The 22,741-nt window shown below is 37.7% G+C and overlaps 2 protein-coding genes across 2 annotated transcripts; both read right to left on the bottom strand.

Annotated features, from left to right (window-relative positions):
• Positions 1-481: 481 nt before the first annotated feature.
• On the bottom strand, positions 482-3,379 carry cbx3a (chromobox homolog 3a (HP1 gamma homolog, Drosophila)). Its single transcript, XM_081377452.1, has 5 exons — positions 3,142-3,379; positions 2,272-2,411; positions 1,961-2,129; positions 1,765-1,859; positions 482-1,038 (listed from the first exon to the last, which is right to left on the bottom strand). The coding sequence occupies exons 2-5, from the start codon at positions 2,403-2,405 to the stop codon at positions 912-914; spliced, it is 525 nt and encodes a 174-aa protein (XP_081233578.1). The 5' UTR covers positions 2,406-2,411; positions 3,142-3,379; the 3' UTR covers positions 482-911.
• Positions 3,380-5,730: 2,351 nt separating this feature from the next.
• On the bottom strand, positions 5,731-12,548 carry nfe2l3 (nfe2 like bZIP transcription factor 3). Its single transcript, XM_081377445.1, has 4 exons — positions 11,649-12,548; positions 10,531-10,638; positions 8,497-8,580; positions 5,731-8,379 (listed from the first exon to the last, which is right to left on the bottom strand). Exons 1-4 carry the CDS (start codon positions 12,156-12,158, stop codon positions 7,180-7,182), a joined length of 1,902 nt encoding a protein of 633 aa, XP_081233571.1. The 5' UTR covers positions 12,159-12,548; the 3' UTR covers positions 5,731-7,179.
• Between the last annotated feature and the right edge of the window lie 10,193 nt (positions 12,549-22,741).

Genomic DNA, 22,741 nt, shown 5'->3' with positions numbered 1-22,741 from the left:
GCAAATGCATTGTGAAATAAGAATGGAAAAAACACTATTCCTCATTTTTAATTACCAATTGGTAAGGCGCTCTATTTAAAAGGTACATTATGCAACTTTAGCCACTCTAGCGGTTAAACAAAACTGCATGCAACTTGTGGAAGGACAATGTAGCCGGAGCTACTTCTCTGTGTGTGTGTATATGAGTCACGCAGGTACTGGACTACTCAGCATAGTTACATGGTGTACCTTTAAAATCCATTATTACTGCAAAAGATATTTGAACTGCAAAACAGGCACTTGTACTCTGCTCAGTTGACATGTGGAAAACAGTTCACTATAGCACACCCCCCCAAAAAAAAAACACTTCGCATGCTAACAGCCAACACCTCCCCCCTCCCAAAATAACCATGTTTTGAGCCAGATAGTAAAGGCTTCATAATCATAAATATCCAAAAAAAAACATCTGCTTTGGATATTCAAGACACATCATGCAAGCAGATTAAAAGCAGGCATATAAACCTTTATTGAACTAAAAAAAGAAATATTTACACAAACATTTACATAAACACTTCCATTATTCATGTAAACAATTAAAAGAAAAAACTACTACGATAATGACAACCAAAAGAAACTATGAACATGAATAGAAAGCATGAGATGAGTGGAGAAAAAAAACACAAGCCAGTGCATTACGGATGAACAGCACTGCTGTGACACCTAGTTCAAAGAAACAGTTAAAGCATATATAGCAACTTTTAAAAACACTCATCTCATTTGCACATACTTCCATTGGTTCACTACAGTCATGCACATAGCTTCCAGCCAAATCTCAATACATTTAAAATTCCTCCACCGTCAGACTATTAACACTTCTGCTAACACTGTACAGGTGGACGACACTAACGTATGGTTTAATTCGATTTGGGGTGCTACTGCTGCTCATCCTCGGGACAGGAATGCCAAGTTAGTCTTTCCTCATAAAAGGCAATGACTATCTGTGGGCAACGGGTGTTGGCCTCTCGTGCAGGCACCAAGTCCGCCTCATCAGAGTCCTTCCTGTGAACACAAAACAGATCTCTGGTTAGAGTGCTATAATATAAAACAAACCCCATCACATGACAATTAGAGTAGGAGGTTGAACAAGCAATTCTATCGTGACTTAGAAAGGCTTTGCTGCCCCCTACAGGCCTTTAGAAGAATCTTAAAGGGATAGTTCACCCAAAAATTAAAATTCTATCATCGTTTACTCACCCTCAAGTAGTTCCAAACCTGTATGAGTTTCTTTGTTCTGCTGAACACAAAGATATTTGGAAGAATGTTTGTAACCAAAAAGATCTCGGTCCCCATTGTCTACCATAGTATATATTTTTTCCTACTATGGAAGTCAATGGGGACCGAGATCTGTTTGATTACAAACATTCTTCCAAATATCTTCCTTTGTGTTCAGCAGAACAAAGAAACTCATACAGGTTTGGAACAACTTGAGGGCGAGTAAATGATGACAGAATTTTAATTTTTGGGTGAAATATCCCTTTAAAGTGATTCATCCAAAAGTGAAAACACTGTCATCTCCTTATGTTGTTCCAAACCTGTATGACTTCCTTCTGTGGAACACAAAGATGTGATTGGGAGGGAGGGGAATTATGTTTTAAAAAAGAAATTGTGTTCCACAGAAAAAAAATACAGGTTGGAGCAACTTAAAGATGAGGAAATGTCAATTTTATTTAAGGTTATGGTCTCATATCCAGTCAATTAAAATAGAAAACTATGTGAGTTTCTTACCACTTCATGAGGAACATGAGCTCCCCACTGCTGTCAGTCGCTCCAATGATCCTCTCTGGCTCAAGGTTTCTTGCAAACCCTCTTGGCTTGTCAGACTGCAGCAAAACATCAGTTTTAGCAATAAGAACCAATGTTTAAATCTATTACACCCTTCAAGGGACAAACTCATAAATTGATGACCAACACACAATCATACCATTTCCTTCTTTCTCTTTGCCTTGCTCTCCTCTGTTTCTGGTTCATCAGTGGAGGATTTTCTTTTCACAGCCTCTGGTTTCTCCACCACTCCTTTCTGAGCCTCCAGGTACGCAGAGATCAGTTCAGGACAATCTAAATTTTCTTCAGGCTCCCAGGTATTGTCAGCACTGAAGAAAACATTAGCATATCTTGTTACTCTCATCACATGCAGCAGAACAAAACTCCCAAACAATCATTCCTCTCATTATACCTGCAAAAAATCAAATGAACTTTAAAAGAGGATTAAAAAATATAAAAAAAAATACTCACTCTGTGAAGCCTTTCCACTTGAGGAAAAACTCTACTTTTCCATTGACCACTCGCTGGTCCATCACCTTCTCTACCACAAACTCCTCCACCTCTTGAACATCTTTCTTTGATTTGCTTCCCTGCTTCTTACCCATGTCGACCTAAAACGTACAAAAGACTCAGAATCAGGAACCTGATATGAGATTTAAAAATGAAATAAATCTTAAGTGATTTAAAGGCATGTCCCTTTAAAAATAGTTGCCTTATATATGACTTGCACAATGATGCTAAAATGGCTATTGTTTACAAATTTACTGAAAGATTAACGTTAGTTGAAGCCAGTTCATAAATTGTCTATGATCTTAAGAATCCAACGAAGCCTTTACGATTAACGTTCAAACTAAATAACGTTAGTTATGTGGTATAGGCTAACGTTACCTTTTATAACTTATGCGCTAACGTTAGTATGCGTGCTAACGTTACCTACGCACGCATGAACAGGCCAGCTGCACGAGCGCAGTTTAAACTACTTTTTAGGTTTATTTATTATTATTAACACTATTATTTCTAAATAACCGTGCTGTCCGAAACCATGTCTGGCTGTTTCACGAAATCGTTGCTTACTAAATATTCGCTAAAACCCGCGCTGGTTTTAGATAGCCAGTTAGCTTAATCGCTAGCTGAAAAATACACAAACAAACCAAAAAAAAACACTGTAATAAAATATGTGTGTTATATAACAGTGAGTATGTTACATCCATGCAAACTGAAACAATTAAAGACAATAAAACAGATTTAAGAACAAACGTATTGCAACAAATGAGGCTGCAGCATTTTAACAGCAAACTACAATGGAGCTGCAGCACGAGATGCATGCGCGCGAAAACTCACCCTCACAATGGAAAAGGATCAAGATGTGATTTACAAATCTTTACGCTTCTCGACCTGCAAATTACTGCAGCGAAAATGTATCGCACTTTAACGAGGCACAAACTTTAAAAAACTTTTACTATCTTGGTAACGTTACACTATAAATCAGCAGAAGGGAAATCGACTGAGGCTCCACGAAGGCCAGCCCGAATCGAGCGTGAGGACGTAAAGCCACGCCTGCTTACCGGTCACGTGTGTCCAATGAGTTTTTTGTTTGTTTTTTCTTCAGAAGGCGGGGCAACCGTGATTTCAAATCATTTAAAATATAATTCAGTACATTGAGAAGTACATTATACCATTGGATATCAACTTTAAATTCCACACACTCAGAAAATTACAAGTAGGCTATAGTCTTAATCTGTTGTTGTAGGCTATCCAAGTTTTACATCCAGAACATGTGAACAGCACGTATACTATTTGATGAAAGACTGATTGCAATAATTGAATTCCTTGATTCAAATAACTGAGTGCTAACAGTCTGAAAGTATATTTAAAATGTATAACGCACTTCAGATGTAATCTTGAATCTGCAAAATTGTCACACTTAAAGAAATATCCCATTATATTCCATATCCCATTCCCACCATGGACATTCCTGTGACTATCTTCAAAGAGCAATGATGTCAGTAATAATGCATCTTTTGTTGTTTGTTTGTTTGTTTGTTTTACTCATTTGGAATACTGCAAGTCAATTAATTCATTAACATTAATTATTATTTTTGGAACAGGTAAGGGGATAAACACTTTAACTAATGCCAACCTGTTGTAGTTTTGTAATCTGACCTAAACAATAAATCAAACTGACCTAGGCTACTTGACAAAGAGATCATCTTCAGACAGTTTATTAGTACACATAAAGTTTGTGTATTGTTTTTTTTTTACACATGTTGTTATAATACACATAATTAACACATTTGAAACAAAATATTTAGTCTTGTCTACAAAACGTCTGGATTTATATAGGATTGTGGCCGGTCGCGCGCTACCGCCACCAAATGTAACCATTACAGGAAGAAACTAATCCTAGCAGTAAATTCAGAAGACATTAAGGTTACACCATTTTATTGCAACTAAATGTTGAAACACACACTGCCATTGTTTAGTCTCCAGATGTACACCAGAATTTTTTTGTTATAAAGGCACATTTATAAAAGCTACTTAAATGTCCTAATTTAACTAAGGCCTACTCCTGGCTTAATCTAAGTAACGGTGAAACCAGGCCACTATTTCCTGGTTTAATGACCCTTAGCTATTATATCGATTCTTTGTCTTTAATCATAATATGTTCTGGCACCCATAAAAAAAACTAATCCACTAATTAGTGATATTCAGTTACACATTAAAAACACGGTTGGCATGTGTATTGTCACTTGTGAAGGACCTATAGTATCTGTTATGAATATGTAAACAAATGACCAGTATTTCGAATATTTTAAAAAAAAAAAATTTTTTTTTCTGTCACATTTAATAACTTTTTCCTTTCATCAACACAAATTCAACATTTTCTCACTATCCTTAAAGGAGAACTCTGGTCAATTTTAACATTGAGCTCATTTTTTTGTACACTTGGAGTGCTGTCAATACAGAGAACAACGACAAAAATTGGTGTTGCCTACACCGTGTAATTCTATTTTTAAAATTTGCACCCTGTTGACTTCAATGGGGCAAGTTTTAAACCAGCTTTTAGCCTCTTAACATCCTTGATGTGTCATCACAAGTGCACAGCTAATGTAAGTGATTCCTTCAGAGTGAACACGAGTGAATCTGACTGCAGTAGATGTGAAAGATATGAATAAAAATGATGTTTATTCAGCCAGCGCAAATACCTGTGTTTACATCCTGTTTTTCGGTTTAAGTCCAAAGTAGTCGATTGCCGAGTTCACGCGCATAGGTTTAGTTACCAATGATCACGCGCGTGAACTCGGCAATCGACTACTTTGGACTTCAACCGAAAAACAGGATGTAAACAGGTATTTGCGCTGGCTTAAATAACATCATTTTTATACATATCTTTCACATCTACTGCAGTCAGATTCACTCGTGTTCACTCTGAAGGAATCACTCACATTTTCTGTGCACTTGTAATGACACATGAAGGATGTTAAGAGGCTAAAAGCAGGTTTAGTACTTGCCCCATTGAAGTCAACAGGGTGCAAATTTTAAAAATAGAATAACTCGGTGTAGGCAACACCGATTTTTGTCGTTGTTCTCTGTATTGACAGCACTCCAAATGTACAAAAAAATTAGCTCAATGTTAAAATTGACCGGAGTTCTCCTTTAATTTATATATAAAAACAATTCAAATCCAGTGCATGATGTTGCAACCACCTTTACATTGATGATTGTGTTGTTTGGTTGTTTGCATTCAGCACAAATTTAGTCTCATTATGCCATGAAACATCAAGTAAAACAACATAACTGTGCACTATTAACAATTTGTGCAGTTTAAAATTTAGAAAACAGAATTTAGCTTGACACTGCTTCATCAAATGCGGCATTGCATCTAGGATCCATAAAACAAAAATACAATAAAAAGAATAAACTCACCAGTAACTTCATTGTCCTCCTTTATTCATTTTAAAAGATATAAAAGAGCCATATTTTGAATATCCCTGTTTAAAGTTAAAGGTATTCCAACCCCTTACAAACACATACATACAAATAATTGCTCAAAAACACACAAAACAGAAAAACTGAAGAAATAAAAAGAGAGAGAGAGAGAGAGAGAGAAACCGCTTCTACTCAAACAGCAAATCAAACCACTCTGCCAATAAAGGAAATAAACAAGAGGAACATTTGCTTGGGCCAAGAATTATTTTTATACTAATTCACTAATAGCTGATGTAGGCCTAGTACTTGCCTTTTCCAAATTATAACTGTGCTATGAGGTAGACCAAAACTCGTCAATTGCGTTTTCTTTTAATTCCATTTTTTTTTTTTTTACTTTGACTTCACTTCAGAGATAACCACTTCTATATGTATATTTAATATGTGACAGCAGTGTGCAAAAAATAAAAAGGAAAACCAAGTTGAAAACATAACTGCAATCCAACCTTATAAAGCCTTTATAAAAAGCTATCAGAACGCATTATAATTGTTCTTGTTAGGCAAGTGCATAGATGTAAAATGCAAATGTAGTTTGACAGTAAAGTAATATACAGGAACAGTTTAAGCAGCGGGACCCTGTTTGTCATGAATAAAATCACATTATTTTAACTGTGTATCGTTTTATTTATCTCATCTGAAAGTTGTATTTTATTTAATGTTTGCAAACAGTTTAAATTGAATTAGGGTCATTGCTGTGGGGTTCTTTGTGTTAAAGGGAGAGTTCACCCAAACATTTTAACTCACACTCATGTCATTCCAAACCTGCATGCTTTGTGAAACACAAAAGAAGAAAGACAATGGCAAACAACATTGGACTGACTTTCATTGTACAGACATTTTTCAAAATACTTTCTTTTGTGTTCTGCAGGGGGGGGGAAAGAAAAAGAAAAGTAATACAGGTTTGGACCGACATGAGAGTGAGTAAATGACAATTTTCGTTCATGGGTGAACTATCCCTTTAAGCTCTATCCAGCAAGAAATAGCGAGGCACACTTTTTAACATGGTCCTCCAGTGACCATCTGCAATCATTCTTTACTTAGTAACTTGCCATTTAAATGAACAGTTAAAGAAAAGCAAAATTAAGTTTTTTTTTTTTAAATGTGCTCTTTAGAAATACTCTTTATACGAACTCTTATACACAACATCCAGTGTTTTCAGTACATTCTCTCCAGCAAGCGAACAAGGCTGCTCCCAAACGTAAGTGTAGTATTTTTTAAAGTATTCTTTTTGCCCTCCACTTGAGTTACGAATGGCTTTTAGGAACAAAGAAGAGCCAGAAATGCCCCAAAACATCTTGTCTCAAGGATAAAAACTCACCTTTCAGAAAACAAAAATATTTGTATGTAAACACAAACACGCATGCACACACACACACTCTCAAAAAAAGTTTCTTAGGGCTTCTTGACCTTCTTTCTCTTCACTGTCTTGCTACCAGTCATTGTCCTTGACGTTGTGTTGGTGCGGGGCTGAACCATCACCCGTCCGTTAGCACTGCAGTGCAGCGTGTAGTTCTCAGGGTTCAGAGGATGTCCATATTCATCCCGGATGTGGCTCAACACAGTCCTCGAAAGCGCCTCGAAATGTTCAGCAGCGGCAGAAAGTGCCTTGGCTGTGTGGGCTCTCTGGCGCAGGAGAGCATCCCGCTGCACCGCAAGGCCCTCAACCTCACCCTGCAGGCCCAGGATCGCATCCAACTTCCTCTTGCGGCAATTCTGAGCGGCAAGCTTGTTTTTACCTCTTCTGCGCACGTCACGCAGGAGCGTGACTTCTGATCCTGAAAGATTCTGCCTGTCCAGCAGCTCCAGGAAGTTTTCTACAGGCATGTTGACAATCTGAAAAGCTGAAAATTGAAGACCCAACGCCTGCACCCGACGCTCGTCGCGACTTATCTCTTCAGGTTCAGACTCATCTTCGCTCATCACTTCCTGTTTGATAGTTGTGATCCAGCTAGGCGATGTGGAATTTTGAGCCTGTGGGGCCGAGTAGGTATGATCATGCCAGATGTTCTCATGAAGGTTCACAGGCGACCAATCACGATAAGCAGCTGCACAAGCGCCGCCTTTTGAGGAAAGAGACTCCACTTCACTGCTATAGCCCGTAGCTCCACCCTCATCCTCACAAAATGAATCGGACGAAGTAGACGGGGATGCGACGCTCCTAAAACTGCTCTCCAAAGACAGGCCAGAGTCTGAATCCTCCGGCCATGGAGTGTCCATCTCACTTTGCATGCCATCCAGCATCTGAGGGTCGATCGTACCAAGATGACCCAGGTCCAACATGTTGATGTGCTCAAAAACAGCCTCATCTAGAAAGCCTCCCATCTGCGTAGGGGAGGTTTCATTACGAGAGCTGTTCCCAGACAAACAGAAGAGCGATGAAGGAATTGCCCCTGCTGAGGTCTGAGGTGGGACTGAGTGAGAAGAGTTTGTGGATTCCAGAAGGAAGAGGGGTGCTCGGGAAGATGCCGGCCTGCAGTTAGCTGAATCTCCCCTGGTTACCATGGCATCTTGAAGGCTTACATCATAGCTGATGGGATTAGGAAGGTCGGCTTCTAAATCTGACATGCGCTGGGGGACCATAGAGTCAAAATCCTGTAGATGGAAGAGGAAAATATTGCCAATGTAAACATTTTCAAAAATATCGATATATTTGTACTGAACCAGAACATTCCTTTAATCTTGAATGGAGGACAGAGCGTCCACACTTACATCAAATTCAGAGAGGAAGTCCTGCCACTGGGGAGGAAGCTCAAGCCCAGAAAGAGGTGGAGGAAGGGTACTAGCCAGCAAATCCTGGAAAGAGAAAAAAAAAAAAAAAAAAAAAAATTAAATCTCACACCAGCAACAGTTAATATGGAGTTGAATGACCAGAAACATAACTAACATAACTTCTCTCATTCATTGATTCATTTAGCTGGTAAAATATTAACTAAATTACTGTTATGTAACATGCAATCATTTCTTAAAGGTACACTAAAATGGAAGCTCGTTTCCACCACCCCCAAAAAAATCTGTTTTTTTCTCAGAATTGCGTGATGAACTCGCAATTCCCCCTTCACCAAGAGTTCGATTGACAGGTGATCTGACCAATCATAATCCGCCATCCGCCATTTTGTCCGACAAAGCAGTCAGGAGAGTCAAGTATATCCCATCATGCATTATGTGCCCCGAAATAGTGAGATGTCGAGGAAAACATTCCACTGTAACTTAAAATAATTAGATATTACAAATAATTTGGAAGTAAAACAAAGTGTTGCACATTGCATTGGTGCAAAGTAGGGAATGCGAATTTTGTACAACATTTGCAACTGCTTTTTATCATTTAATTAGAAGCACCACAATATTAAAATTGTGTCTTCTGTTAGTTACATAGCGAATATTGACAATGCAAAGTAATGAAAAAGCTCTGTAAACACTTGCATTTTTTGCAACACTATAAGCGTGTCCCATCGGGTAATCAAGAGTTCCACACACTTGTAGTCAACCTGAACACTTGGGCCAAATACAGGAAATACACCATGCAAGTAGACAAATGGTCAAGTGCAAAGAGTGTGTATTTGGATAGGGCATTAGTAGATTGACATCAGTGGACTTGAACTTGAAAAACAGTGTGTACTGACGTCTTTCCGTAGTTGAAACGACATTCCTTCTGATGTCCATTCATGTTTATTAGGAGGAAGAGATGATCGGTTCATGAGCAGCTTGAACTGAGGTGCTACAGCGATCTGTCACGACACATTAAAGACTCAAAACGGAAACCAAAAGTAACCTGCTCTGTCTTGTCTGTCAGCGTGTTGTCAATTTCCTCTCTGCTCCACGATGTATTTTTCACTGCGTTAGAACATGATGTGTGGCTTGTCTGATATAGCAAAAGTAACTAAAGAGGACAGGGTCTTTGCGAACGGTCAATTGCAAGCTATAAAGTCAGAATTGTGAGATATAATCTCGCAATTCTGAGAATTTTTTTCAGATCAGACTTTATAACTCACTATTGCAAGTTTATATCTAACAATTGTGAGAAAAGTCGTCAGAATTTCGAGATATAAACTGTGCGATATGTAAACGCACAATTGTAAGGAAAAGACAGAATTGTGAGATAAAAAGTCACAATTATCTTCTAAATTGTTGTATTCTGTGGCAGAAACAAGCTTCCATAACTTTTGGCCCTTTAGTGGTTATAACTACACGCTATACCCATTAATAGATCAATAAAATACCTCACTCGCCTGTTGACATCTCAAATCCCTCAATTCTCGCTATCTCTAAAAAGCCAAGCCGATGTTCAATCTTGTTTTATTACAAGCTCTGTCGCATTCTCTTTTTGCCGGCAGACACTCCTCTGTTTTGCGTTTGTTTTTAACGGGTGATTCCTCGGAGGTTCGAGACTTAGCTGCTCCATGTCAACCTTTCTCGCTCGTTGTGAAAACTAACCTATGCCACGCCCACACCATACATCCTTCAAAGTAGCCTGAGCAACTTTTCTCGATTTACAGATATGACGAGAAAAGCACAGATGCGTGACTTATGAAAACCATCCCGTCGGGTCTAAAATATAAACGCTTATAATAGGTTTACCATAGTGAATCAGGGTAAGACAAAAACATGTTTTGGAAGAAGGATTGATGATGCATTGACTCATTATTTGAAATGTATTCATTTTGAAACAAAAAGTTACAGTTTTACATTGGACTTGATAAACACACCCTTCCTGTAAGACAGGTAGTAAAGTTAGTGTTTGTTTACCTCCTGCTCTAATGCTGAGCTTTGAGTCAGCTGGTTCAGGGAAGCAGGGCTGGTTTCCTCCTGCCCTCTCTCGTCCTCCTCCTCATTCTCTTGCTTCAGTAAAGTTTCCTGGAAAGAAAGAAATTGTGTTGTCAAAATAAAGGCTTAAAATGTTTTTCTTTTAAAAAAATGTTGAAACAGTTCATTCAAGAGTACTTCCAAGAGATTAAAGAAATACTATGGTGCAAATGTTTATGACAAATTTATTTCTCTGCAACTCATTCAATAGATTCATTTTATTCAAAGAACTTTACTTGCACCTGTGGTAATTAGTTAAAAGGAAGAAATATTTGCATAGCATGCACGGTTTAAACAGTGCTCTAGGGAGAATACGTTAATTAACGGATTTCAGAAACTAGGTTGAACTCTGTCAAGACATGATCAGGTAACAACGAACATTACAGAAAGAGCAGGTTTGGGCTGGACCAAATGGTAATTTACCACTCTTCTCTCAGAATACTCTATTATAAAACAAACGATTTATCCGTTAAAAAAACTGAAAAAGAAGGGAATTTCGTTAAGTATTTATTTTATAACACTGTACTTTGACAAAACAGTTTTTTACATACTTGACGTTGAAACCTATGGTTTAAATGTGACGTTTGCCTGACGCACCTGTACATCTAGTTGCCATGTTAACTGACATTTAAACTAACAAGTTAACAGATAAATCGTAAACACGACTTTATTTCCACACAAAAACTTGCAGTAAATTTGCTGATGAAAAAAAATACGCAAATAACGTCTCACACACTCATAGCATAAAGATCAGTACAGATCAATTCAAACAAGTCGATCTAATTTGACCATATATTTAACAACATTTAAATGTGTAACATTAAACTAGTTTACTTTGATTATGGATAGGATAACTTGGGTCACTTATTGTTTCGCTTTCGCCTAGATGCCCACGAGTGCAAAAACACCACTTGCCATGAAGCTAACAGGCTAACTCAGCAAAATACAAACAAACAAATACTTATAGCTGTTCACATGCTGCTCCTGTGTGCCCCGTGAGGAAAACTACATAATATAACTGTTAAGTATGGAATGGGTGTTATACGGCACTGCATTGTTACCTCTTTGGAAAGTTCGCCATCTGCACAGCAAGGCCTTGAAACGGTGCAGTCCTGAGATACTGACCGTCCGAAGCCCTCTCCGGTCCTGTGATCAGACTCTTCCCGGTGATTTTCGGTATTTACGCCCTCGTCATCAGGATCCCCTGACAGGTCGTGTGGCTCACTGACATCGGAACCCTCATCAGGCACCAGGTGAACCAACCATGCGCTGACACGCGTGGGGAAGCGGGCCGGGGACCCGAGCGCACGCACTTCATTCAGCAGCCTGCGGCTGGTGAAAAAATAGTCCAGCTCGGGACATTTTGGATGCACTTGATGGCCCGCCGCGGTGTCCCGATAGTGGTGAAAAGGGGTCTGTATAAAAGCCGAGCTCGGCCCTCCGTCCGTTTCTATCAACGGCGAAAAGTAGCCGCTAAAATAAGTGTCGACATCCACGCGAACACCTATCAAACTAAGCAGAATCGTAAACTGAATGAGTCCCTCGGTGAAATATTTCTTCATATGATGCATGTTTCAAAACAAATATTTCAACCTCGGGAGGCCTGAACGAGAACAAAGATCGCCCGTTTGCAGTTAAACAAAGACAAAATCCTAAACAAAAGAGCACGCGTTGACTACTCTCTGTGTCAGACAAAGAGCAGCCCCGACCGGCGAAACTGTTCGCTGCACTTACACACTACCGGCTTTTCATAATTTCCGGGCCTATAACATCCTAATGCAGAGATAGTGCCTTCCTCTAATGTATCAAAACACAAGGAGTCATTATCACCTAATCTATTCTGTAGCGACCGACACAAATGAAACTTTTTATCTTATTAAAAGAACAATAAAAGTCCCCGGCTATCCTGAATCGAGCCTCTCATCCGAAGAGGGGAACAACTGCTCAAATTTGCATAATTCATCAAATCCCACTCACATGCGACGGAATTACCATCGCAACAAGCTCTGATTGGGCCATTTCTGTTGTCGTTCATTTAAAGAGCCAATCACAAGCAAACATGCTTTTGTCGCTTCCTAACCCATTCCGCTCTTGGATAAAAAAGAAAAGTAAACTGGGGAGTTTTATCCATTATTTTTATATATATATATATATATATATATATATATATATATATATATATATATATATATATATATATATATATATATATATATATATATATATATATATATTATATTATATTTATATTATACAAAACTAGTGTTTTACGTAGATGTCAAAACATACTGCTACTCCCTCTTCTGTTTGACCTGCTAAACCGGTGTACTCTTCAAATGCTTTCAACGGTAGATGTCATTGCTGAGTTACATGTAACTGTCCATGAACCACAGAAACGAGGGGAAAAGATTACCACACTTACAGGGCGTGATAGTCTGTCTATCTATCTGTATATCTATCTATCTATCTATCTTATCTACACAGACAGTACAATGCAAACACCCAACAAAAATGTTGACTTTTTTTTTTACATAAAAAACAAACATGTGGGTAGCACCGTTTGTCCCATTGTAGCCTACTTCAAAACATAGGCTATTAGCGCCCAGACTCTTAGGCTAATTGGCGTAAAATTGTTCTTCAGACATCACAGTGGCGTTTGGTCAGGGAGATATTAACAATAAAAACATGCCACAGGTCGGACTTGGCTAAATCAACTCCAAAGTAATTTAGTTAATCATTCTCCGCCCTCTACTGTTTAAAACGGGAACTGCACACTTTTATTTGAATAGGCTAGTTGTTTTCTAAATCCACTGAACAAGTGATTATTAGGAGGTGCGCTATCACAGCGAATAAATGACTCCACAGGACGATATTCGATTTAATTTCATTCAGGTAATAGCCTACAACCAAACAGATTATTAGCCTACGCCACGATACCACTACTAGCCTACTACAATATAAAGTTTGACAATACAAGTTTCTTAGACATATAGCCTAACTAGATTTATACATTAAATAAGCCACAGTTTATGAAATGATCACCCACTATATCCCGCTGGTGTGTATTGCGCAGTGGCGTGGGAACTCGTCTTGAAAACGAATGCCTTTGTCTGCCTTAACCCAGTTAACCAATTTACAGAAGAAGACCTATCAATGAGCAATTTGATCGTTGTTTGTGCTCAGATGTTCAGTAGCGGTCATGAGCGCGATGTGAAGAGTTTTAACTCTCTGTGTCAGTGACACGCCGTAAAAACTAGAGGACATGCAATGATTTTCGGGCTTCAGAAGCCAGAAATAATGCTTGTCTCTTCTGTTTTGTGGTAAAGATAGCCTAATTATGATAATAATAGTAGCTAATTTAAATGAAAAATATCTAAATAATAACATTATATATATATATATATATATATATATATATATATATATATATATATATATATATATATACAGTTGAGTAGGCTACAGTACAGTTTAGTATACGTTGATAGTAGGCTACAGAGATAGTACAGTACAGTTTTTGGATACTCTACCCACCTCTGTGTGTCAGTTATCACTCCAGAAATGGTTTAGTTTACTGTGGATGCAATTCTGTAATATTAGGCTATAGTGAAATACATGCAAAAATTGTGTATTTCAACTTTTTTCTTTTCGTTTTTGCTATAAGATAACAATAAGAAAGATGAAAACACCAACAGCAGCAGCAGTAACAACAATAATTTGTATAATAATAATTAAAGACGTCAGCTCAGAATAAGGATCTTTTTTAATCCATCTTCTGATCTTCTTGTAAATACTGTCATGACGTAAAATCCTTCATCTGAGATCTTAATCTTGCCATCCAACTGAAAATCGACCAGTGTTTGGAAAAAAAAAATACACTTGCATAGTTTTATAACATTAAAATTTCATGTTACGCTTTTCACAGTCCGGACAGCCTTTAACATCCCCCAGCTTTGTCCAACACGATGTTATCCTTTAGAAACTTCAGCTTGTGTCTGGTCTTGTCAGTGAAATGACATAATCGTGCGGTGTGTGTGTGTGTGTGTGTGTGTGTGTTACAGCATCCAAAGTGATCGCTTTCGTTGTGTAAATTCACTCATTTAAAGAGAAAAAGGGGAGGAGCCATAATCACACAAACACTCACTCCCTCCCTTTGGTGACGATCATTTTCTCGTCAGGGAAATAAATGATCTTCTACCTCCACATCATTCATGTGCCATCTTATAATTTATATAACAGATTAAATAGGCTAACTAATTTTACCATCTCAATAGCCTATTAATTGTTGACCATAGCATGTTCGCTAGAATAAATGGACGATTTCTCATGGAGGTGTAAATTATATGGAGGAAAAAAAGCACAAAAAAAACTTTTATAACCTACGAATGACAAACACTAATCCGTAATAATTTCAGAGAGAGAGAGAGAGAGAGAGAGAGAGAGATTCCCTTTTCTGTGTTTGGATCAAGGAGCTCCAGGATAGGTTAAATAATTTCGACGTCACAAACGAACTGGACATGCGCACAAGCTTGCGTTGACTCCACAAGAAGAGGCTTGTTTGAGATGCGCCTTGCCTCGCCTGAAATGTTTGCTAGAGTAGGAGGCTGCAGCGAGGGGAGGAGTGAAAAAAGCAGGCAAGCCGGACAGTTCTCTCATCTCGCAATGGATCTGACATCTGCGAGATCAAAGATGGATATCGCGGGATTCACGCTCGTGCACAGTGTTGCTAAAAAACTGGATGTAATTTAAGTTCTGTTGCTCTTATATGAAAATAAATATAATCAACAAGACACCCAAAGTAGCCTACTTATTTAATTCCATTCCAAATAGCCTACATGTTTATCAATATATTTTTTTTTTTTTACGTTCAAATGTGTTTCTTTTTAAATAAAAATTACAATGCATAACCCATAGAGACCGCACTTTCAGATTGGGAATATTCACACATAAGGTATACACATAAAACATGACATCACAGGTTTAAAATAAAAAAAATTTAAAAGAGAAATACATCATGGTTGTTTAAGCCAATGATCATTAAGCTGTGTTGTCAGCAAGTCGTTTCCCATCGTGCTTTTGATCAGCGCAGTCAGTGGAGAGCAACTGCGCGCGACTGCAGAATCCGACACGTCTGCCTTGCGCTCGCGAGAGTTTTTTGACATAGGCTACGTCAGCATGACATCAGAGCAAGGCGGACCCCCGGCATGCATTTCGCGGTGAACACCGGTGATCGGTCCTGCGCAGCTTTTGCTCATCTCAAACAAGCCTGTTTTCAGTTGGCTGCCGTCTGTAGAAAGAATGACATACCTTGCCTAAACAAGATGATATACCATATAGGCTATATGCTCAAGCACACTTAATTTTTTTTAAGACCGTTAACACTATCCCCATCTCTGTTAGGCCTATATAATGTATAAAGCCTAGGCCTAGGCCTATAAGATGTCTTACAAATTTGCAAAAACAGTTGTGCGAAGGCCTACACATGGTAAATGTAAATGTGGGGCCTACTTCGAAAAGCCCAACTGAACCTAGATTTGGGTTAAAGCGTGCAAAACTAAAATTATGTCTCTTTTACTTAAACAATGTGAGTTCTATATAGTAGGTCTACATATTTTAATCCGTTTGTCATTATACTTTTTATTTGTCATTTTACACACACACACACACACACACACACACACACACACACACACACACACACACACACACACACACACACACACACACACACACACACACACACACACACACACACACACACACATGTCTGGTTCACTATCTTTGTGGGGACTCTCCATAGACGTAATTGTTTTTATACCATACAAACTGTATATTCTGTCCCCTGTATAAACTGTATACCCTACCCCTAAACCTACCCATCACAGGAAACATTCTGCATTTTTACTCTCTCAAAACAACTCATCCTGTGTGATTTATAAGCCTTTTGAAAAGTGGGGACCGCTGGCTGGTCCCCACAATGTAGGTGATCTCAGGTTTTACTATTCTTATGGGGACATTTGGTCCCCACAATGTAATATAAACCAGGGCACACATTACACACACACACACACACACACACACACACACACACACACACACACACACACACACATATGTGTGTTCTACTTGAATAATTTATGCCTATTTTATAACTCTGATATCAATCATTTTTGCAATATTTTATAGCCTACAACAATTATAGGCTACTATAATAATACAGTCAATATAATAACAGAAATAATAATGTAGCTATAGCAAATAGGCCTATAGTAATGCTGCTGTGTTTGTGATTGTGACAACCAATAAAATGCAATTGATCATTAACGTATTTGTAATTGAAAAATCACACAAATGTATTACTATTGTTATTGTTATTATTATTATTATTATTATTATTATTATTATTATTATTATTATTATTATTATTATTGTGTTAGGCTATTTTAGGTTATACACTAAAATCTAAAAAAATAAATATATTAAAATATATTAATAATTATGTTAAACAAATTGTTTATTGTTGTTTATTAATATGATTTTAGTAAAATAAAATTAAAGTGATTTTAGTAAAGAAAAACTAACTGTCTCTGACTAAATCTCTGACTTGTGAGAGCGCTGAGTTGTTGCCTGTAGCCTTCCACATTTTCAACTGACGACATGTGCTTCTTTGGGCATTGCACGCCTTGATTGACAGATCAACCATATCCAATCAGAGCTGCGCAGTTTTCCCACAATTTTATTGGTCCAATGATGAATACATCATCACTCAAAATAGCCAATGGCAAACATCTGAATATGTCCGGATATGACGAATTTCAAGATAATGGGAAACTCTTTAGCGCCCCGTTGTGGATGCAATTTTTGTTTTAAGTTTCAAACATTTTGCAGGGCGAGCAATTTAAACTGCCACAAGGAGTCGCTGCCAAATACTACATAATATGTGCACATGAAATGAATCTGCCACTATTCCGTTATTCATTCTGTTGGTTTTCTACACTTAGAGCTTAGTTTAAGTGTTTATATTTCCTAAAGTTTTTGCAATTACAAACATTCTCCATTGCTTGTGTGCATAAGCTGTATATTATTAGATGTTGGTCAGGAAATTTCTCAGTGTGCATTGAAGCTTGGGGTTTTTGGTGGGGGACAGACTGTAGATGACCTTCTTGATAACTATGTGTGTCCACAAGGTTGCAGGCTTCTCAATAGAAACAAAAACAAAGATACAGAAAGTTTGCACAAAAAGGAACTGGCCGACTCTAAGCAGAAAGTTAATTAAACAGGGAATTCATGTTGCATTCCAACTTCTATTATAAATTTTTTTTTTCGAGGTCTCTCAAGCTAGTTCTCTCTGATGACATTAAGGATAGCTGGATCCCTGAATTGCACTTTATGTTTCAAGAGCGTGTGCACGTGTGCATGAAAGAGCATTTGTGTGTCTTTGACTCCTGATCGATACAGGATCACCTGTATTCTTCCCCCTCACCAAACGCTAATGTGTCTGTTATTGATTTGAGGGCGAGTCGAATGAGACAATGAAATGCACTCAAAGACACCGAAGAAGGATGATATACACTGACAATAAGTCAAGGGGGACAAGATGAGAGCGGTAAAGTGGATAAAAGAAATGGAGTAAATCACAATGAAAAAAGAGGAAAAATATAAAAAGAGGTCTCATTAATACTTTAAAGGGACTATATAAAGACTATGAAGTATTTTATACCTAAAAGATTTTGAATACTAAAGAAAAATATAAATACCAATGTCACACTCATGTGGCATTGAAAGCAAAAGGATATGACTCCATAAGACAAATATGATTTGGCTTTTTCACTAATTTACATTATGCATTTGGCAGATGCTTTTATCCAAAGCGACTTACATTGCATTTCAAGGTACACATTGACATTCTTATCAGTTCTTACTTTCCCTGGGAATCAAACCCATGACCTTGGTGTTGCAAGCACCAACGCTCTACTGTTTGAGCAACAGGAAGGCTATATAATTATATAAATGTCTTTGTTAACTATTTTACAGATAAGTCTGTGTTCAAGTAACAGAGAAAGACAAAGAGAGAGAATGTCGTGTGTGGAAATAAGGCGGCAACATTAAGTGGAGCTCTGTGCTTTGGGTCAGGGGTTAAAAGTTGTTTCTCAAGCCCTTGCCTAGGGGTGAGGGGGAAGGGTCCGTAATGACTGACAGATGTTTTATGGGAGGGGGTGGAATTTGTGATGTGTTAATGTTTTTCTTAAAACACTGAAACTGTCAGACTCACACAGGATTCCAGCGTACTCAAATGTCGACCGGTCCAGCACCAATCGTGTCAGCCCTGTTTTTTTTTAATGCCCTGACAAGCACATGAGACTTTTACTTTACCTAGGTCCCTGAAAATATGTACTAAAGCCATCATCAAGTTGCTGTCGAGAGAATTACCAGACGCTGTGAAATCACCATAGACACTTTACAGTTGGACCTGAAAATCGCAAACAAACCCACAGCCATTTAAACACTGTACCAAAGAAAAAAATCATGACGTGTGTGTACACATGTTAGAAATACTTATTAGAAAAAGTATGGAATTTGGTTTAAAGGTGCAATCAGTAATTTTGTGCTTAGGTTGTACAGTAGTGACATTAATGTAGCGTAAGACAAAAGTATGTTCAGTGTTGGGTGTAGCACATTACAAGTAACACGAGTTCCATAATCAGATTACTTTTTTTTTTCAAACTAAAAGGTAAGTAATACATTACTTTTAAATTTATAAAAAATGATCTCAGTTACTTTTTCAAATAAGTAACACAAGTTGTTTTCCCATATATTGACTAGCACCTCTCCTGTTCCCAGGTTGAGAGAAATTGGGAGTAAGTGAAGAAGCATTTTGCGCAATGTGGAAACATGATACTTCTAGACTAAATGTGAGTATACATTTACTCCTCTCACAAAAACAGATTCAGTATTCCTCATAATTAATAAAAACAGTGAAAGAAATACTCAGAATAAACCTGAAATAGGCTATATACTATAATAGGCTATACTTTATGTGGGTAATCTCACTTTAACCATTATGGGCCAGATCCACTAAAAAGGGCAAATCAGCTTGAGAGCGCAATACAACGCTATCTCATGACCAATTTGTACGAATTCGTACGAGTGATAAAAAGGTGGCTAATTCGTACGAATTCGTATGACCTCACTCGTACGAATTTGTACGATTTGTCTAAACCCACGTGATGGGTAGGTTTAGGGGCGGGGTCAGGGGTGGGTCATTTGTATGAATTCATATGAATTGGGCAATTCGTAAAATATGTACAATTTAGCAAAAATCGTACTAATTCGTACGAGTGAGGTCGTATGAATTCGTACGAATTAGCCGCTGGCAATTCCATAAAAGCGCCGATGGGAGTGGAAAGTTCTACGTGGGATCTAATGACGACGAGCAAATTAAAGAGCACAGACGCAGCCGGATCACTTCCATAATGACCTACTACGCAATCTACCAGTTAGCGTCTGGTTTAAAGCGTGCTTTTTTGGGCGGTAAATAATGGCGCAAACACCAGTAAATTGACGAGCGCAGACCTTAGTAAATCACCTTGCATGATTAATTTAAATACTCTCCTCCCATAAATTTTGAGTCTGAGAGGGATCTCCTACAAATGCATATGCAATATGGTCAGCCGCAAAAATTTATATGCCCACAGCTTTTCAGCGCCAATTTTTCACTGCGTGTCTTTAGTAAATCCTGACTTTAGTAAATCGCCAAAAGAGGCTTTGTGCTGGCGCAAGCTGTTAAATCTGGACCTATGTTTTCTGCTGACATCCGAGGATCCAATTCAATCATATACAAAAAAGCAAATATGACTTTTTCTTCTTTTTTTCAACAGTCCAGATTGGCAGCACAGCTAAAAAGTTTGAGCTGCACCATTTACTGTACAGGCGTGAATTAGCATTTTCTTCAACCTGAGACTTATTCATGAGCTTATGTAACATACTTGTCCCTATTCAAATAAACTTAAATAAATAAATAAATTTAACTTTTGGTGTGAAAAGTTGGTATGACAAAAAAAACTAAAAACAAAAAAACAAGCAAGCCTAGCCCAGGTGAGAAAAAGTAACAAAAGTATCAGATTACTTTCCATAAAAAGTAATCCAATTAGTCACTTTTTAAGGAGCAATGCAATATTGTAATACATTACTTTTAAAAGTAACTTTTCCCAACACTGTTAAAATGTTTTCAGTTACTGATGCACTGTAGTAATGCCTGATTTGCAGTCAGCCAGGATTAATTTATTCAATGAATGAAAGTGTCCAATAACTGGGGGTTACTTAGATAAACTTAGTATTCAGCTGGTCATGTGTTCTCAATAAGCCCGCCCCCATTAGGGGGAATAAATATATATATTAATTAATCTCAAACATATATATATATATATATATATATATATATATATATATATATATATATATATATATATATATATATATATATATATAGACTTTTCTCTGTTCATAAAACATTTTAATGAGAAAGAAATTCTGCACCTTTTAAGTTTTAATGAATTGTGCATCTTACAACATCTTAATATTTTTCTCGTCTCAGTCTTTTTCTTGCTCTGAGGTTCATTGAGAGAAGCCTTTCAAACACTATAAGTCTGCAAAATCAGCACCCATAAGAAGGATGAAAAGAAAAGGAAGAACCACAAAAGAGAGGCAAATAAAGGAAGAAAAGAAAAGTGAGGATAGCAGCTGGAAAAGGGGCCTCGGGTTCCCATTCCCACACACACACTCCAGCCACCCAGACTCCAGCTAAGACTTCTCTCCATATGGACTCTTTTTTTTTTCCTATGGTTTTTCTTTTAATCTTACAAATGCACTATTAAAATTTTTGTATAAGAATCTACATTGATACTTTCCAGTATACTTTCTAGCAAATACACTCCCACATCCTCAATACAGTTTATTACTGTAAAAAAGGTCAGTTTCTTCATCTCCGTTGTCTTTGTGATATGGATCAGTGGGTTCCATTTCTCACAAACACATATTTGTTTTGTACACACAATTGCCCTTTATTCTTTTACAAAATGTGTATGTGAGAATGTATGCTCAAAAAAAACAAAAAAACTAGACTTGACATCCTATAAAATGGTCATGTATAAAATGGATGAAAGTAAATAGTCTAAACTATAAAGTAACATAAATATTTATGTTTAGTGTGCCTAGTTGTGTATGTGTGTGACTCTTTCCGTGAGTGTCGATGTTGACATAAGATTGGGTGTGTCTTTAGTATATTTATTTTTTGATTGTGCTAGATTGTTTGTGTGTGTGTGTGTGTGTGTGTGTGTGTGTGTGTGTGTGTGTGTGTGTGTGTGTGTGTGTGTGTGTGTGTGTGTGTGTGTGTGTGTGTGTGTGTGTGTGTGTGTGTGTGTGTGTGTGTGTGTGTGTGTGTGTGTGTGTGTGTGTGTAGAGGCAGAGGGAAAGAAAGGGTCAGGGCAGCTGGGCTGTGTTCCAGTTCTTGTCGTGATATCCCAGCAGCTGCTGGGTGGTTGAAAGACAAGTTCCGCCCGGCGACACGGGCCCCTGTGGTTCTCCTGCCACTTAGATTGACGACTGAGTGACACCAACGAGAGTTCACCATCTCTCCTCTGTTTAAGGGTTGCTGACTGACTGAGAGACTAACCTTTCATCAAGTAGTTTAATCTCCCGTTCTGTCATACTCTTTTGGCTCACTTGATGATTCCAATGTCTTTTCAGTGTGTAATGCTTTCTATCCATTTTTCTTTTACCCATGTTTTCCTCACTCGAAGCTTATCTCAAACATATCTGTATCTGTGCATTATCCGACAGATTTTGTTTTCATTTAATTAATGTACCTTTCTAAACATAAAGACAATAAAATCATGTCCAAACTGTACTAAAAATGCATTTTTGTAATCATGTAGAAACAAAAAAGGTTATGACATAACCAAAGGATACAGCAACATTATTATTATTTTGTCTATTTAGTACAGATTTAGTCAATAAAAACATACTGAGAGCATACTGTGTGTAAGCGTGTGAGTGCGTGTGTGTGTTTGTTTGTGTGTGTGTGAGTGCGTGTGTGTGTGTGTGTGTGTGTGTGTGTGTAAGAGTGTTGAGGGATGCTTGTGTGCAGATGACATGA

This window comes from Scardinius erythrophthalmus (genome assembly GCF_964197995.2).
Source record: "Scardinius erythrophthalmus genome assembly, chromosome: 10".
In the NCBI taxonomy this organism is placed as follows: Eukaryota; Metazoa; Chordata; class Actinopteri; order Cypriniformes; family Leuciscidae; genus Scardinius; species Scardinius erythrophthalmus.
This window is presented reverse-complemented; position numbering and strand designations above follow the sequence as displayed.